Here is a 15,999-nt window from a genome sequence, read left to right as displayed (position 1 = left end):
AAGCAATCCATTGTTAGCCTACTTATTGTTTATTTATCACAATTTACAATAAGGCTCTTAAAGCACTGCTTTGATAAATGTAGTGTTGTCATATTTCAAATACCTCAAGTAAAATGAAGTCATTTGTTTTATTTTTTTACTGACAGTGTACTTGTATTTTTTTACGTTTCTATTTTAGATTAAGATCAAGTGTAAAATAAAATCTACATGTGATGTACAGCTATTTAAGAATCAAATTTGCCATATTGTAAAGAAAATAGTGTAAAATATGTAAATAAAAGGCTAAATTTAAATCTTTTTACCATATACTTTAATTTAACCTTTCAAAGCTTAAAAATATATATTTTTAAAAATGGGCAAAAAGTGTCTCTATGGCCTTAAAGATTATTTGGTAGTTTTACCAGTGCTATTGAAAAAGATTAATTGTCATGAAAGGAAAAATTGACTATACTTCCTTTGTTAGTGCAAATTATACATCTAGCTATGCAAGCTAAGCAATCAAACCATTAAATTAGGTTTACACTTAAAAAAAGTGATTTCATAATGAAAATAAGATTTTTTTTCAAAAGTAACCAACTAGTACTTTTTAAAAGAGTAATTTGTACTTTTAACTAATATTAGTATTATTTACTAAAATTTTTGTTATTTTAGCAGTGTAATAGTATTTTTACTTGAGTACAAAAAAGATTTCACAAGGACTTAGTGCAGGTTTATTATATTATTAATATATGATTAATAAATATTATTATTAATGGTTTTTATTTGTATCTATTCCTATGCAGTGTTTAATGGGTTGCTGAGAATACATTTCAGGTCTTCAATACATAGCATGTCAGTCTTGGAAAAAAAAAATAGGTGCTGGAATTGACTTTCATTAGGCTGTGCCTGTATGAACCCTGTCATGTACATTTAACATTTATTTCAAGATTTGTCTGAAAGTGTATGAATATGACATATAGCCTATATTTATAAGGTCCAAGCAGCATTTCCAGCTTTTGATGAATAGGCTACTATGAATACTTTAGATTTAAGTACAGCAGTTTTCTTTTTACTTTTTAAGAACAGCGCCATTTTTTTATGAACTTTTAAAAGCACATTTTAACTAAAACTTTTTTTTTTATCTGCAAGCACAGTTAATGTTCAGACTATTTCAAATGTTTAAAGTGACTGACAATAATACATATTCTTACTAATAGGAAGTAATCTGCCTCGTTTTAAAACTGTGCACACCTGTAGCTGCTTAATTAGGCTTACGACGCTATTTTTTAATACTGGTTAAAAAATAGCGTCGTAAGGTGGTACTTGGAGAGACGATTTTTTTCCAAGGTGGTACTTGGTGAAAAAAGTTTGAGAACCACTGGGCTAGTTGATGCTTTTCATAATATTTTTCCGCTTAATGCCCAATAGAGGGCTCCCTTACTTCATTGTATACATTGTAAAGAAATGTTTTAAACAGGCAGGTTACTGTGTATCTCCTAATAAATGGGGAATTTGAAAACTAATTTAAATTATTTTCATTTAATTTTGCTATGTGTAAAAACACAATATAGCTGTTTTGAGGTTTTCATTTACTTTCTAAATGCTTAAAAAGTTGAATTGTGACACATATGCACATTTGTCAGAATTATAAATAGGCTGCTTACAGAAGCAACGCTGAACAATAATGTTTATTTTTCTAAATGCTCATTTTGGCTCTCATCCATGGGGCACGTTTACAATCCATCCCGTTATTCCCCTACGTGCTGACGTCACTTACAGAAACTATTGCGTGTGGCCTGCAGTTCGGACAGCGGTCAGATCATCAGATCATCAAAAACACCAAACTCTCATCATGGGAAACTGTCAAGTGAGTATTTCATTTCATTTTCTCTGCTAACGCACACTTTAGTGCGGTCGTAAATCGGTAGGTAACCGCTGTAGCATCTGCGCTGAGTTTACTACGGGACTCGTCGTCGCAAAGAAGTAATCAAATTAAAATCTGTCATATGGAGAAGGAAAGAAAACTGAAGGTTGAGACAAGCGAATAAAATCCAGTTATGATTTCTGACTCATTTGTACTGCGTTGTCAGGATGTTTTTGAGAAGCGCATCCTTTACCGACTGTGATTCGTCTCGTGTGTGTGTTTTTTTTTTCTGCCTCGTCTCCGGTTGTTTTTGTTTTCTTAAACGTTAAAACCAAATTGTTTGCTATTTAAATGTGTATACTGTTATATATATGATGCTGTAAAGGAAGGGAAGGAATGTGTCACAGTCCCGTTATGTCAATGAGTCAGAGGAAACGCTTTGGGAGGAGATGGTGGCAAACTCCGCTTCATATTTGCCTTTCGAGGGGCCTCCATCGGGCGGTACTGTGTGTTTGGACAGGGCGCTTCCTCCGAGCATTCCATGGCTTTTGTTAATATAGGGGGAGACTGACACACAAGCCTATTCAGTCGCTGGAGAGATTGTTGCTCAGTACAGATGTAAATAAAATGCAAATAAATCCGTTAAATCAATTTCAATCTGAAATTGTGGAATTTATTATTTTTCAAGAGTATTTATCAAGATAATTTTTCCAACACACAGGGGAGAGCGGGGACAAAAGTAAACAATTTTTAATAAAAACTCAACATTAAAGGATAATGGTTTTAGCAGAAATACATTGCTCTGGTGGTTATTACCTCCCAAAAGTGCTCTATCAAAATCCGGTGTTATTTTGGATCACTGTAAAATACGTCCAATATAACTTCACTTTAAACAAAAGTTGCACATTGTTACTTTTGACCCCATCAGCTGGGTCAAAAGTAATGCAACAATATTTGCTAGATTTACTGGCTTAATCTTGTTTATTTTAATTATATCTGGCCTTGTTAATGTTCACTGCAAATATATTATTATTATTATTAGTATTAGTATTATATATATATATATATATATATATATATATATATATATATATATATATATATATATATATATATATATATAAACAAAATAAATACACAAATATATTTATATATGCGATTAAAAAAAACATTTAACTGGATTTCCATTGTACATTTCAGCTCCATCAAATGTTTCTTAAACAACCCAACAATGCAATATGTTAATTTTCTACAATTTTAGAATATTTTTATAATATTAGAATATCTTTATTATTATTATTTGCAATATGCATTTTTTTTTAAAACATCTGAATCTAAATACTGCAAACTCTAATGTGGAAGTGAAAAATCATCCATGACTGTTAGAAGAAGGACATAAGAATCAGTTTTACTTTTGTCCCCTACAAGAACTCTTGCCATTTAAACCTCGATTTCATCAAGTAGGACATGTTCCTGGATTAACATCTACTGTATGTTAATCCTGGAACAACATTCCAATCAGCCAATCAAAGTTAATGGTTAGGTAAATGCACTTCTACATGATTGTTATAATACATAACTAATATTGCCCCTCTGATTTTGGGAATGATTTACTGTTATTGTTTGGTTTAGGGGTAGGGAATAGGTATGAATCACATTTTCCAACAAAAATGATGTTCTAGAATCAACATGGATGATAATCCAGGATAATCAGGTACTTGGAAAAATCAAGACGTGCATTCATCAAGCCTGGAATTCAGCATTTTCTAGACTCACTGCAGTAGCTTCTTTAGTTTCTTCCTGCTGTTCCCAGTTTTGTTTATTTGAACTTGTATAAATTAACTATTATTTTAAATTGTATATAATAATTAATAAAACAAATTCTGGGGTCTGAATAATTTTTGGTTTGACTAAGTATTTTACAATTATGACATTTGTAAGAATTCTGACTTTATATCTTCCTTTTCTTTTCAGCCAACAATTGTGCCTTATGAAGACTTTGATGTAATTGCGGACATTAAGGCAATCCGCAAAGCCTGCAAAGGTTTCGGTGAGACTCTTATGTGATTCTAAAATCCTAATAAGCATTCATTATGTCTGTCAATTACATCTCATTTGCAATTACAGTTTGACATTGTGTTATAGCTAGTCTGTTATTTGCATACTCTTTAAGTCACTAGAGTGTAATATTCTAACTTTCTATTTAATTTCCAAGGAACGGACGAGAAAGCCATCATAGACATCCTAGCCTATCGAAGTGCAGCTCAGAGAATGGAGATCAAGCAAGCCTACTTTGAGAAATATGATGACGTGAGTATTCGGAAAAGCAGTTAATGAAAATAAACAGTGGAGATCAAAATTACTGAGCAATCTACAACTTTGTAAACTTTAAGGTCACTGCTTAGACTTATTTAAAATTACTAACAGGATTAAAAGAGCAGTTTTCAAAGCATATGTTATGAGTTACATGTATTCTGAGGCACAGTATAAAAAGCTTAAGATATTTTTAAATGAGCACTAATCAATATTTGAAATGGGTAAATAAGCAAACTTTCAGATACCTGTATCTTGTGGTCCACAAGTTCACGTTAGTAAATAAAGCAATTTAAATATGCAAATATATTTGGGTCTTATCAGAAACATTGTATTTGTCATCATACTGGGAAAACCCTGAATTTTCAAAGAAGTGTGTACAGTAGTAGTCTGTGAGAGGTGGAGAGATGTCATGTTTTTGTAATGATGAGCCTACAGAGCTTCATGACAGAGTGAATGCAAATGTTTATCATAAGCTCCTTTGGCAACATGATATTTCTTCCCTGCTTTTATTGTCTGATTAACCAGCAAGTTTAATACATAAGACAATGAGATCCTGTCAAACAGCAAAAAAAGTAAAGCAGGCCTCTAAAAACTAGAAATACTGAAATAATGAAATGGCCAGCCCAGAGTCCTGATCCTGAACCTTATTAAAAATCTCAGGAATCTTTGGCCACAAAGTGATTTCTTCAGTAAGTCACTGAACTGTTAAGATAAGAAAAGAGAGCAAGAGTTGCTGTATCTCAAATTGATAAGCATGGTGCTAGCAATGTTAAAATTGTGGGTTTGACTCCTAGTAAAATCCAGACTTGAGTAAATGTGTATCTTCATCAAATGGAAGTCTCTTTGGATAGAAGTATCTACTGAATACTGTACATAAATGTAAAATCGTGGCAGAGCAGTGTAAGCAAGTGAGTAACTAGTGATATCCTTTTAACACAGATGTACTGAAGTCAAAGGAACGGCTCTACAAAATTTAAATCAGATTTATGTGCTTTGATTTTTAACTAACTTTGAGGAACAAAGTTTACTTTGTTTTAGAAAAACTTGTATGAAGTGTTTTTTAACTTTAATGTTCACTAAAGTAAATAGCATTTGTATTTTAAGCATATAGATTTGCACTCATAGATTTGTTTTCCCTGAAGGAGTTGGTGGATGTTCTGAAGAGTGAGCTGTCTGGGAATTTTGAGAATGCCATTCTTGCCATGTTGGACCCTCCTCACGTGTTTGCAGTTAAAGAGCTCAGGAAGGCAATGAAGGGCGCAGGAACAGATGAGGATGTGCTGGTGGAGATTCTGTGCACTGCTACCAATGATGTATGTCGGTTTGTTTTGAATTGAACATTTCCGCAAGTTCCTGTGAATGTGACCATTTCCAGAGCAGGGACAAATAGTTGTTCATGACTAATATGTTTTCCTCTGAAGGGATTTACATATTGAAATGAGTCATTTACTGTTTTGTTTTCTAACAGGAGATTGCCTTTTACAAAGAGACCTACACCCAAGGTAGAGTATGAATCACCTATTTAATTGCTGTAAAATAGTAATGCATTTGAGCACATAGTTTTTGAGAACAGCTTTTTTTTCATTATATACTAAATTAGTATTTATTTTATCTTTGCCATGTTGACAGTGCATCATATATAACTACATATTTTTGAGGATACTAGTATTCAGCTAAAAGTTTCATTTAAAGGCTTCACTAGGTTAATTAGGGTAATTAGGCAATTTATTGTGTAAAGATGGTTTGTTCTGTAGACAATCGAAAAAATGTAGCTTAAAGGGGATAATAATATTGACCTGAAATCATTTAGAAAAATTTAAAACTGCTTTTATTCTAGCCGGATAAAACAAGACTAAATCCAAACAGATGTATTCTTACCATGATGCTTTGAAACTTTTTAAAGGGTAAAATGAGGTGTCAAAGCATTCTTACAATTTAACCATCAAACATTTAGGAAAGAACACTTAATAAAAATAACTAAATATTTTTTTAGGAAAACAAAAACTCTGTTATATATTAAATATTACCGTACCATATGGAATATGAAGAGACAATAATCTGAAGGAACAGACACAATAAACACAAAAGAGCTCCTTATAATACTAATATACCACATTAAATAAATACTAAACAAAACACATAAATTCATTCCTTCACTTTTCGGCTCAGTCCCTTTATTTATACGGCCACAGCAGAATGAACCACCAACTTATTCAGCATATGCTGAAGATACCCTTCCAGCCGCAACCCAACACAGGGAAAAACAATAACATTATTAATAAAAAAATAATAATAATTACTTAAGTGTTTGGTATATTTCAAACAAAGTTCTTTTTTTGTTCTTCATTGATTCTGAACTCCTTGGATATAATGCACATCTAAGAAGACATAGTTCCAGTACACATCCACCAATTGCGTAGTTATCACAGACCAATGATAGCTCAAAGGGGTTTTGGAATAAAACGAACTCCCTTAAAAAAATCAATTTGGTGGGCTATTTCAAATTGCCGATTGGAAGTCAAAAAGAACTTCATTTTGGCTGGATTTAGTTCGAAATGATGTCATCTCAGTCATTTGTTTAGATTTTGTTTGAAGTATACCAACCTTTAGACTTGATGATTCGAAGTGCTTATTTTATCCTATATGTAATGTAAATGTAAACTCAGTATTATTTTTATGATGGATAGAAAGTGCTCGGCTTTCAGTACGGATGTGGATTATTTGTAGTACAAATTTTATCATTTGAGATTATTTCAGTCCCTTGAATGGGACTTCCTCAAACAAGTGAAACTTGTTGTTACTATTGTTCTAATTATTGTACATATTATTGATAAGATGTCAGTAAATTATTCCTAATTCATTGATTTGCAAATTGAATTATGTGATTTTTATGTCTTTGGATATCTTTTTTTTTCATACTATTGAAATTTACATTTACATCATTTTATATTTATAAATGTTCTCTAATATGTTAATGTGTTTTTCCTCTAATTTTGAGCAATTTATATATTTCTTTATGAAATAACTACCTTTGGTTATAACAATCTCTCTGTTTTTGTCTTCAGTGCATGACAGGGATTTGGAGAGTGACATTGAAGGAGACACCAGTGGGGATGTGAGGAGACTGCTAACATTGCTTCTCCAGGTAAATCCTCTTAATCTTAAACAGCTCTGATTTTACCACTTTTGTGTTTCAGGAGGTGTCTGTAATGTTTAGCTCAATATACCCATCAGATCATTTATTATACAATGCAGAATATATCTATTTTGGCCTCAGAGCAAAGTGTAGCTGTTTTTGTAGCCTGTGCCTTTAAATGCAAATGACCTGGTTCTCCCCGCCCACAGTTTCCATGCGCTTGTCTGCTTCTCCTGCGTTATGTCAGATAAACCGCAGTCAGTGACAGAGACAGACATGGATGAAGCAGAGATACAGTTTATTAGTCAAAAATACTAAGTAAGGTTGTATGACGTTTCTGAAATGATGAGTCGCACACAAATGCTGTTACAAAGTTCGCAGTACACACACACACGTTTAACTTTTTGCTCTTAAATAGTGTTGCTTCTCCTATATAATTGTACTGACATCATGCGACTGTGGTGATTCTAGTGGTTATGAATTACATAGCAAATTTAATTTTCGTTATTTCAAGCATGCCAGGTTTTAAAAACGTTTTTAACTTGTAAAACTCATTCTTGAGCTGCAGCTGATCACAGAGAGTTAAAACAGATCTTTCAATCCCAGTTTCTTTGCAAATCCTGTTCTGTGGACATGTTTATACGCATGACTATGAAGTAGACTAGGGCGGTATCCAAATTTTGATACCATCAAACCCCTTCCCTTTTTTATCTCGGTATCCGGTATTACTGTGCAAAAAAAATGATGACGTAAGGTTCAGACAGCGTCACCAAACTGTTGGCTTGTGCCTAAACCATTCAGAAACTGAATACCATATATGCGACCTTAGGTTTGCAGTCACCTGTTTGTCTTTTTGTTATCAGAGATCTGCGCGGGACGCTCTCTCTCATTCATGCACACACACACACACACACACAGAGAGAGAGAGAGAGAGAGAGACGCACAGCACCACGTTTCTCTCTCTCTCTCTCTCTCATTCACACACACACACACACGTACACATAGAGAGAGCGACACAGCACCACTCGCTTTCTCATTCACACACACACACACTTACACAGCATCCATGCGGATGAGCGTGTGCTCGATCGCTTGGGAGCGATATTGTTAGATCGCACGTCCACTCCCTTTCAAATTACACTAGAGTTACCGACCGCTTCCACACTTTATTTGGAAATTTATTCCCGCACCGCAGGAAATCTGTTCAGATCCCGCGGTACAGCAGCGGAGACCTCTCGTATTTACCACGTCTCCCTTCTCGTTCGGTCGAAACGGGAAATACTGCCAAACTGCAGGTCACTTGGTGCGCGACTCACCATCTTACCTCACCTCACTCCTCCACACTGTCCCGTGATGACAATCACGCATACGCATTTGTGGCCATTAAATAAATAATATTTATTATTTAATACTTGTTTCCTATTTAAGTGCATTATTTTTTATGATGATTTAACGGTATTAAAACTGACAACGTTGCTATTATTAGATCCCGCGGTATACCATATTACTGTATTACAGCCCAAGCATACAATGGAGACATATTACTATGAGATTTGATCGTATTTTAACGGCAGGAACTTAAGAAAAAGAGACTTATTGTGTTTATGGCACTCAAATATGACAGTGGACACACTATACCTACACACAGTTCTGTCCAAACAGCTTACAAAAGTTGATTTTGCATCATAGGTGCTCTTTAAATGAAAATTGCTGTTTACATCTTACAAAATGACTAGACTGCAGCCTTGAGCGGCATAAAGCGCTCAGTGTGTTTAGCACCCCTCCCTCTTCCTCCTGTCCCTGTAGAGCTCTGGAGCTTGGCAGAGGTTCAGATCCCCTTTCATTAGATAAGTAGAGGCAGGATTCAATGACGTGACTTGGACTCGGATTTCGCTGTCTCGGTCACGGCGTCAATACTTTCTCTCTTGCAGGGTAACAGAGACGAGAGCTACGAGGTTGACGAAGCACTGGCGGAGCAAGATGCCGTTTCGCTGTTTGAAGTAGGAGACATTCAACACGATCTCTCTTCATAGATATTCATATATTAAGACTTACACACATCTCAGAACATACAATATTAATCGGCATCTAAACATGATTCTTTTGCTTGTGTGTAGAGTTACCAACGTACTTACATTGAGGTTTATAAAATTTGGCATTTGTATGAGCATTTTTATTGTGGAACGTATGATTTATATTAATATATCTAGTTATTTGTTAATCAAAGCTTTGTGAATTTGAAGAGAAAACAAAAATGTAAACCATGTTATACATTTCCTTATACTGTATATTTCCTATTCAAAACAAAATGTAATCTCAAAACATTTGATTTGATATTTATTACCAGTGTTAAAAACCACTGTATTTTGTCAAGTTTAAACCCATTTTATTAATACATGTTTTATTTATTTGTAAGGCTGGAGAGGGCAGTCTTGGCACAGATGAATCTACTTTCAGTTTCATTCTGGCCACCAGGAACTACTTACAACTTCAGGCCACGTTCAAAGCCTATGAAGCCGTGAGTTTATCTTCTCTTTGAGCGTAAAAGATTAATGACTCAAAAATTGTTCCAATCCTTTGAGACTTTTGTTCATCTTCAGAACACAAATTAAGACATTTTAAATAAAATCCCAGAGCTCTCTGACCCTCCACAGACAGCGAAAGCCTCACACAAATTACAAGAAGCTCCAATAACGCACATCATGTTTTCGCCAAGTACCATGCAATCCTGGAGAAACATCTATGTTGATCCTGGAACATCATTTTTGTTGGAAAATGTAATCCAAACCTTTTCCCTACACCTAAAACCAACCATAACTGTAAATTATACTCAAAATCAGAGGGGAATAATAGTTGAATAACAATCATGTAGAAGTCTGTAAACCTAATCATGAAACCAGAACTTAACATAAACTGTAAACATATCCCTTAATTCTGATTAGCTGATTGGAATGTTGTTCCCCGATCAACAGAGATGTTAATCCAGGAACATATGTCCTACTTGGTGAAATATTTGTGAAAATCTTTAATACAGCTGTAAAAATTACTTTGCGCCGTGTCAGTGTGCACGTTTACTGCTAGCAGTACAATAACATTTAGTATTGCATATAGTAAGCATACACCCAATCTGACTCATTAGCATCATTAAAATTGTTTTTAGCATACGACAGTGTTTCTGGACCTTTGCAAGATTACAGTTAAACCACATGGAATGTTTTGTCAATGTTTTTGGTTCCTTTTCTGGGCCTCGTTGAAAGTTTCTATCTTCATTTGTGTTGAGACAACGAACAAAGGAACAACATGAGGGTGGATAATTAATAACAGAGTTTTCATGTTTGGGTGAACTAAAACTTTGGGGAAGTAAATAAGCTTAATAAGTTGAATAAAGTTTAATATCCTCTATATTTTACATTGTTCTCCAACAGATTTCTGGAACAGATATTCTGGATGCAATCGATAAGGAAACCTCTGGAACTCTGAAGGACTGCTACACCACGCTTGGTTTGTATTAAACACATGCCTTCTTCAGACAAATATTGAATTTCACATAGAATTTGATATAGTGGAAAAGCAGAGACGACGTCCATTGAAACTAAGTGAAGTTTTATAAACTAATTTTGAGAGAATCACATGCTATAATTGACCACAGCTGGTCTCACGTCAACAATCAACAATAAACCAACCAAACCAATAGACGAATTCAAGCCTACAGTACATAAATAGCCCATTATTACCTTGATATTCGTTTTTGAAGAATCCCCCCATGCACCCCAGCTTCCCCTTTTTATTCCTATACCAGGGGAGGCTCAGGAGACCTGCCTGATCTGACCCCTTTCTATGATAAATGGGCTCAAGGATTTCCAAGCTCAAAGTTCTGTCCCGAGACAGCATGCCAAACCTGCAATCAGTATCAAGCATTAGCTAAGTGTGAACTATTGACATAAAAAAACACCTATTGAGTGTCAAGAACTTGAAGTGTGTCTGAATTTTCCAGAGGAACATTTTCATATTGGGGGTAGTAAGTGCTTTTTGGCATTTTCAAACCGAGGAACTCTTTTAGAAAATAAATTAAGCCAGCACAATAGGAACTACCAGTGACATAAACTCAGCGGCCACCTTATTAGGTACAGCTGTCTAACTGCTTGCTTAACACAAATTTCTAATCAGTCAATCACATGGCTGCAACTCAGTGCATTTAGGCATGCAGACATGGTCAAGACGATCTGCTGCAATTCCATGTGCATAAAAAATAGGTGGATGGAAATGCCATAGATGCGCATAGATTTTACATTCAGAACTGAGTAGGATAAGCTTTTTATTCGATAAGAATAGATGTGCATTAACTGCGATGGAAACACTTTTATCTAACAAATTCCAGTATGCGCATTAAAAAGTCATGTGATTTTGTTATAAGAGATCATGTGATGATAAAAATGTGTGTGAATTGACAAACAAGCAGGCCGAGCACATTGTAAAACATCTTGTTTTGGCCATTCTAAAACACTTTAACCATTTTGATATTAGTGTTATTATATTGTCAAAAGCATATGTACTCCGTGTCTCATGGCTTCAAACGCCACCAGGCATTCATTGGGTCTTGCATCATCTTCTAAGGTGAAAGTAATTTATTAAATAAAGAAAAGATTCACGCAGCTTCTCCTACCGCAGCAAATTCAGTTTTTCTGTTGATATTTGGTGCCAGTTAATCAGGAAGTGACGATTTTGTTCTCTTTGACTCGTTGGATTCAAAAGCTGCTTCATTTACATATTATGCAATATTCTAGTTTTGCGCATAAATTTAATTCACATTTTTGGATGGAAACATAGCTATTGGCCACCATAGTACCAAAGAAAACATGGATGTCTGCACCCAGACACTGCAACTAAACCAAAACATGACCGAAGTGTCAGGACTCAGACACCATGCCCTGAAACACTGAAACATTTGAGTGCACACCTCAGAGAAACCTGAAAGCTGTACACTCACAAGGACAATACAAACAACAGAGGCAGGATCCTATCACACTAAAAATAGGGCCAAACAAGATGAGAGCACCATACACCACAGACCAAACATCACCAGATGAGACAGACAAAAGGTCAGAAAACACTGACCACAGGAACACTAAAGGTTGAGTGGAAACCCAGTGTGCTGTCAGAAGAACAGACCAAGTTGCTCTGGCAAATAAAAAATCCCAGAAGATTGCTAGAGAGAGAATGGGGCAGACCAAAAGCCTGGTCAGTTCAGAACCAGAGGTGTTGTACAAGGCCTTATCACTGGCCTTCTAATAATTGCTTTGCTTTCCAATGGTCTAGAGAGCCACCAAGAAGCCAGGTTGGATGTCACAGAATATGTTTCATCTTTCCCTGCAACACTAACGTGGAAGCGGCAAACACGCCATCGTTGTTACATTGTTATTAACGTTAGTGGCTTTGTATGCAAGCATCACATGCTGCTATTTCAAGAATGCTGCTCAAAAAAGTTTGTGTCTGTCTTGTTGGTCATGGTAACCCCACCGTCAGCCCCTGACATGAGCAGTTCTTGCTTCTAGCCCAACAATGTTTTGTTGATACAACAACTTTATCTGATTTAGAGCTTGTGCTTTGAGTATAGCAAGGCAAAGAATTTGTAACTAACTTGTAAAGAGTATGTAAAACCGGTGTATTATTGGCCCTTACCAAACATGTCCTCTCAATAATCCACATTACTTTCAATTGGCTGTCACTGTCTTTTCCACCAATGGAAATCACATCAGTGTTGCAGTGGTGGCTCTCGTGGGTGTGTAATGAGTGACTTTTACACAGAATTTATATGGAATTGTCTACTTTTTGGCATGTTCACAACACAGGAACTACAAGTGATTTTAGTTCAGAGTTCCCACTTTAGGGTCTAATCCAGGACTATTGAAATTGGAGTGACATAGGTGTGCCAGAACAGTATCCCTGCAGAATTTAGCTCCAACTAGCCTCAACAAACCTGCCTGGAAATTTCAAGTATACCTAGTAAGAACTTGATTTAGATGCGTTTGATTAGGGTTGGAGCTAAACTCTGCAGGACACCTGCCCTCCAGGAACAGTTTGGTGACCACTACTGTACCTTAGTCTTTGACAGTATGTGCAACAAGCTGCCAGAGATATTTAGTCCCCTTCAGTTTTAGTTTTAACTTTTTAAATTACATTTGTCTCTATAACAGGAAACATGAGACACACAATGAAGACAAAGCTCTATTCACTGCATCTTCTCACCTCGATTTTGTTTAATGCAGTGCTTGATGTCACTGTTGGCAGGCATCGCTTCAGAGTATGTAGTAATCGTTGCGAATGCAACCAGGAAAATGGTCCGGGGGAAATTAGCAGTTCATTTAACTACCCATTGTGCAAGCTCCTAAAGATGGAGGCAACTGTAAGATGGCCACCGTGACTTTAACAGGGTGAGCAGGTGGCTATGTGAAAGTGAAACTCCCACAAATCCATATGTAAGGTCTTCTGCAAACAACCGAGGTTCACATCAATGACCTTATCATAGTAAATACCTCTAATATGTTGTTTTTAAATAACACCAAAAGAGGGTTTACCCTTACACAAGCTGTTAAATCCTATCCTATCACTAAATTGATTGGTAACTCTTCAGCACTAACAGGTTAACTCTTTAACCCATAGTGAGGTGTGCTAAGAACCCCCAGCTGTTCTTTGCCCGGAGGTTGAACGCCGCTATGAAAGGAGCCGGAACCGATGAAGACACTCTCATCCGCATCATCGTGTGTCGCTCAGAGGTACACTATAACACCTATCCATATGGCATGTTGATGTTAACCTTTCAAGACTTTTAAATGTGTTAAAGAAGTCTCTTATGTCCACCAAAACTATGCAATTTTGTAAAATATTATTACAATTTTAGTCCTTATGTACTGTTGGGGATGTTTTCATCCATTCTGGGGTCTTTGTGTCTTAATTTGAACAGTAAGCCTGTTGCAGAAAATTATTTAGTTGCATAATTACACCGATATCAAAGATTGCATTATACCATTTCCACAAAAAAGAGGGAAAAAAACTCCGCTTGACATTTTCTATCTTGGGCAGGTTGATCTGGAGACTATTAAAGACATGTACCTGGAGAAATACGACGTGACTCTGAAAGACGCCATCAGCTCTGAATGCGGAGGCGATTTCAAGCGCCTCCTGCTGGCCATCCTTCACTGAGAACAACATTCAGCCACTGGCGCTCCAGGCTTTAACTATAGTCACCATCAAGGCAAACTAACAAGACTTATTTTCTGTCATGTAGTCTACAAACATGTTTTTATATATATAAAGGACAGTTTAAAGTAAAGAAATCAAGTTTTATTACACCGTACAACTATATATTCCAGTATATATTAAAGGGATAGTTCACTCAAAAATGAAATTTTGCATATCATTTACTTTCAATTTCTATGAAGTTATTTTAAAGAAAGCTGAAAACATGTAACCACTGACTTCCATTATAGGAAATATAAACACTATGGAAGTTAATGGTTGCAGGTTTCCAACATATTTCGAAATATCTTTAGTGTTCAACAGAAGAAAGAAGCTCATAAAGGTTTAAAACAAGTAAATGCTAAGTAATAGCAGATTTAATTTTTTTTATGTGAACTATCCCTTTAAGAATCACCACTAAAAATATATATGATTCCAAGCAGAGATATGCATTTGTGTTGGGTTTCTGTGACATTCTGTGTCAAGACTGGCCAGTTAAACGTAAGTAGAGTCTTTACAGGATTACAAGATAACATTGTTAGACTATGATAATAACAGGTTGAGAAGCAGTGGCGTACATTTCCTGCCAGTATTTTTCCATACCAAAAACCTCACAGTTTTAAATTGCACGTGACAATGTGAATTCTGAAAATGTGCTTAAGTATAAAAAGAAATGTTAAAATAACAATCTGACATGATCAGCGAAACAATCATCTGTTTATGAGACGTCTGCAGCTAATGTGTCGCATCTGTGGTAAAATATCTGCATCAGTGAAGTGATCATTTTTAATAACGTTAACACGAGACTAAAGTATTTATGTTATTTAGATGAGATTTTTTTAATATAACTTACATTATGTTTTAAAGTATCTGAAACACAAGAATTCAGACAGAGTTGTGCTGTTCTCCCCCCTCAAATAAAAGCCTATTTTATCAGATTAATATAAAAACATTCACTATACAGGAGATTGGACTCATATCTTCTGTTTTAACACAGTTGTATCCATTGAATAAAATAAAAGATTTTAAAGTATGTTGATTTGTCTTGCACATTTAATGAGGCACTGGCATTAATATAGTAATTATTGTGTATTATTTTTTTAATCAACGTTAAACTGCATAACAGGATCTTAAATCACTGTCCAAGCAAAGTCATGTTGTTTCTGTTACTTACCTCTTCTCTAGTCAAGCAGGCCTAATCACAGTCACCTTTAATTAGTTGATTACTTGACTTTATTATTATTATTTTCTAGTTTATAACATTCAGCATGTACTAAAGGATGAAAAACTGTCAAATAATCAAGCAATAACTTAAAATCTAAATGTGGACAGGAAGCCAAATCTAACGATACTAGACAATACTAACCCTAACCACCCTTCCAGTCAAATATTGCACAGTAATGTTTGTGTTGGGAAATGACCATAGTAAAAGTGGGTTGTGTGCATTGTGTGTGACATTGCATCGTTG

General features: G+C 35.4%; 2 protein-coding genes across 2 annotated transcripts in view; both read left to right on the top strand.

The window, feature by feature from the left end:
- The window catches only part of gpr158a (G protein-coupled receptor 158a), a 741,191-nt gene that overhangs the window by 124,977 nt on the left and 600,215 nt on the right, over nt 1–15,999 (top strand). The gene's annotated exons all lie outside the window — the stretch shown is intronic.
- anxa13 (annexin A13) lies at nt 1,824–15,564 on the top strand. The gene is given in 11 exon segments (NM_131774.2): nt 1,824–1,846; nt 3,818–3,893; nt 4,059–4,153; nt 5,302–5,472; nt 5,628–5,661; nt 7,225–7,304; nt 9,227–9,295; nt 9,712–9,813; nt 10,721–10,796; nt 13,956–14,068; nt 14,376–15,564. Coding segments are annotated over 11 exon segments (951 nt in total). The 5' UTR covers nt 1,824–1,831; the 3' UTR covers nt 14,496–15,564.

Source organism: Danio rerio, chromosome 24 (assembly GCF_049306965.1).
Source record: "Danio rerio strain Tuebingen ecotype United States chromosome 24, GRCz12tu, whole genome shotgun sequence".
NCBI classification, from domain to species: Eukaryota; Metazoa; Chordata; class Actinopteri; order Cypriniformes; family Danionidae; genus Danio; species Danio rerio.
The sequence above is the reverse complement of the archived record's forward strand: the minus strand, read 5'-3'. Positions and strand labels throughout refer to the sequence as shown.